Source organism: Rhincodon typus, chromosome 42, assembly GCF_021869965.1.
Source record: "Rhincodon typus isolate 14 chromosome 42, sRhiTyp1.1, whole genome shotgun sequence".
In the NCBI taxonomy this organism is placed as follows: domain Eukaryota; kingdom Metazoa; phylum Chordata; class Chondrichthyes; order Orectolobiformes; family Rhincodontidae; genus Rhincodon; species Rhincodon typus.
In genome coordinates this window covers 9,326,520-9,329,288 of record NC_063373.1, presented here as the reverse complement: position 1 = coordinate 9,329,288, position 2,769 = coordinate 9,326,520, and the positions used below count along the sequence as shown (strand labels likewise).

Sequence of the window (2,769 nt, the reverse complement as noted above, 5' to 3'; positions counted from 1 at the left end):
TTCCCCTCCCCCATTTCTGAAGAAGGGTCTAGGCCCGAAACGTCAGCTTTCCTGCTCCTCTGATGCTGCTTGGCCTGCTGTGTTCATCCAGCTCTACACCTTGTTATCTCAAAGTAATTTCTCACCTGTGGAGCTTCCAAATCAGGAGAGTTCAGAAGAAACTCTTCTATTGGCACTGAGAATTGTGAGAGGTTCCTATGGGTGGCAATAGATTGAGAAATAGGGAGGTGCAAGGAGATCTTAGTACCTTGGACACCAGTCACTGAAAGTAAGCTGTAGGTGAAGAAGCAGCTAACATTGCAGAAGTCAAGTTGGATGTTGACCTTTGTAGTGAGAGGGTTCAAGTAAAAGAGCAAGGGATGGCTTGCTGCAATTGTACAGGGCCTTAGTGAGAACATGCTTGGAGTATTGTGGACTCTTTTGGACACTTTTGGACTCTTCATTTGGTAAGGTGTTCTAACTATAGAGTGAGTGCTATAAATGTTAACTGGGCTGATTCTGAGGATGGCAGGAATGGCGTATGAAAAGAGACTGGATTGGTTTGAGCTAGATTCACTTAAGCTATGGTTATTAGAAACACAGAGAAAGCTTAAAGGGCCAAATGGTCTACCCATGCTCTTATTTTCTATATTTCAGTGTTTTTCATGGCAATAGACTCAGAAAGGAATCATTTAAAAATGTTTTCAACAGTTCAAGGCAAAGAAAAGAAAATTTGGAATGGGAGGATAGTTCAATGGGTGTGAATCTCCATGATGAATAATGATGAGAAACAAGTTGAAACTTCATTTAAATGTTAGTTTTGATATCTTTCTAATTGACATCTATAGTCATACTGCTGTGTTTGTTTATTTCTTCTTATGTGTAATATATCATAGTTCTTTGTCAAAGGACTTCACCAGACTTTATGACGATGGTGTGATCAATTCCCCTGTTAACCAATTGGGAAAAGGAGCCACAAGGCCTGTGAAGCCTAAAGATAACAAGGTGTGGAACTGGATGAACACAGCAGGCCAGGCACCATCAGAGGAGCAGGAAAGCTGATGTTTTGGGTCTGGACCCTTCCTCAGAAGTCTCCAGACTCTTTTTCTGAAGAAGGGTCCAGATCTGGAATGTCAGCTTTCCTGCTCCTCTGATGCTGCCTGGCCTGCTGTGTTCATCCAGCTCCACTTCTTGTTATCTCAGACTCCAGCATCAGCAGTTCCTACTGTCTCTGCCTGTGAAGCCTAGTTTCATTCTGGGATTCAGCTCATGCAGAATTACCACCAGCTGGCAGTAATATTAGAAGATCCACAATAATTGATCATATCTGTTCATTGTGAAGACACAGAGAGAGACCCAACAAATGGTGTGGGACCACATCAGGACTAGATAATGTTATCAAGATATTTTCTCTTTCCCGTCCTACAAAAGCAATGGCTAAATGTTTTCCAACAAATCAGCAGAAATTATTCTTTCTGACACCAGCCGAAATAAATGAAAACTATTATTGAATTTGCATGTCATAAGTACCAAAGTTGCCAATCTCTGAGGCAGTCCCTAGGCATTTCTATTGATGAAGAATGAATGCACAATTTTTACATCCACTATCTACTTAATTTAGGCAATAGATTTAGTGGATATTCCACCATGTTCTTTAACTCCTGTCTGAATTTGCTCTGAGTTACCACATAGATGAATGTGTTGGTGCAGCAACTCAACAGTTGGAGCATGTTGGCACTTTCTTGCAGGATGAATTGTGGATCACTGAAGCCATTGATAAGATAATGGGGAAAAAGGAGTCTGTGGAAGTAGTATACCACATACGTCATCCACAGCAGTATGAAACTGCCAGAGACAGCAAAGAGCAAAATGATGGACTTCCGCCGGTTCTCCAGTTCTGTGTCATTCTGATTCTCTCTAATGATCTGGGCTCGGAGTCTCCTGTGATTTCTGTTGGCTGCTAGAATAAATCTGACGGTCAGGGCATTAAGAAGAATGATCAGAAAGAATGGCAGACATGGGGTTACAATGCAGTCAATCCATAGGAAAGCTCCCCATACTGGTGAAGTGTAAAATATTTCCTTCATTTTGCAATGCCATGGGATATTGTTCATGATATAAATGGGTTCATGTAGAAAGTACCAGGGAATACTCTTTAAACATCCTGCCGTACAAACCGTTCCTATTATTATGATTGCCATTTTCTCAGTGCAATATTTTCTTTTCAGCCTCGGACAACAAATGACCACAAATCGATCAACAGTGAAGACAACTGTTAACCAGACAGAACAGTCCCTGGATGCATAGATTAAAGAAATCATGAGACTGCATACAGGAGTTATTGACAGGAAACTACTTGGGAAATAAATACCGGGAATTCGGTTTAACAGCACAGCAGTGATGATGACCAGGAGATCTGTCACCGCCATGGAGACCAGATACCATGTGATGCATCTCGACAGACCACACCTTCCTCGGGACAGGATTATAATCGCCAGTAAACTAGCTGCGCGGCAGATAGAGGAAGAAAATAGTGAGTAAACTCCAATGAGCCATATTACATTGATTGCACTTTTACACAGTTGCAATTGTGATACTTGAAGTGACAGAATTCTGTCTTATCATTCAGTAAACTTGGTTAATTCAGAAGCCTCAGATGAGTGAAAACTAATATTATCATCAATAACACTTACAATTGAGACCCATGGGAAGCAAAATTATTGAAGTTAACCTTTGTATGGCAAATTGTTTTAGATAGGCATAGACAGAAAAGAAAACAACTAAGTAATG

The 2,769-nt window shown here is 40.9% G+C and overlaps 1 protein-coding gene across 1 annotated transcript; it reads right to left on the bottom strand.

The window, feature by feature from the left end:
• Window positions 1-1,583: 1,583 nt before the first annotated feature.
• Window positions 1,584-2,408, bottom strand: LOC125487587 (probable G-protein coupled receptor 139). The gene has a single exon (XM_048619401.1). The coding sequence runs from the start codon at window positions 2,406-2,408 to the stop codon at window positions 1,584-1,586; it is 825 nt and encodes a 274-aa protein (XP_048475358.1).
• Window positions 2,409-2,769: the final 361 nt, after the last annotated feature.

What these genes read in the sequence shown, in the direction of transcription:
- LOC125487587 (XM_048619401.1), bottom strand. Translation starts at nt 2,408, where the DNA reads ATGGCGGTGACAGATCTCCTGGTCATCATCACTGCTGTGCTGTTAAAC.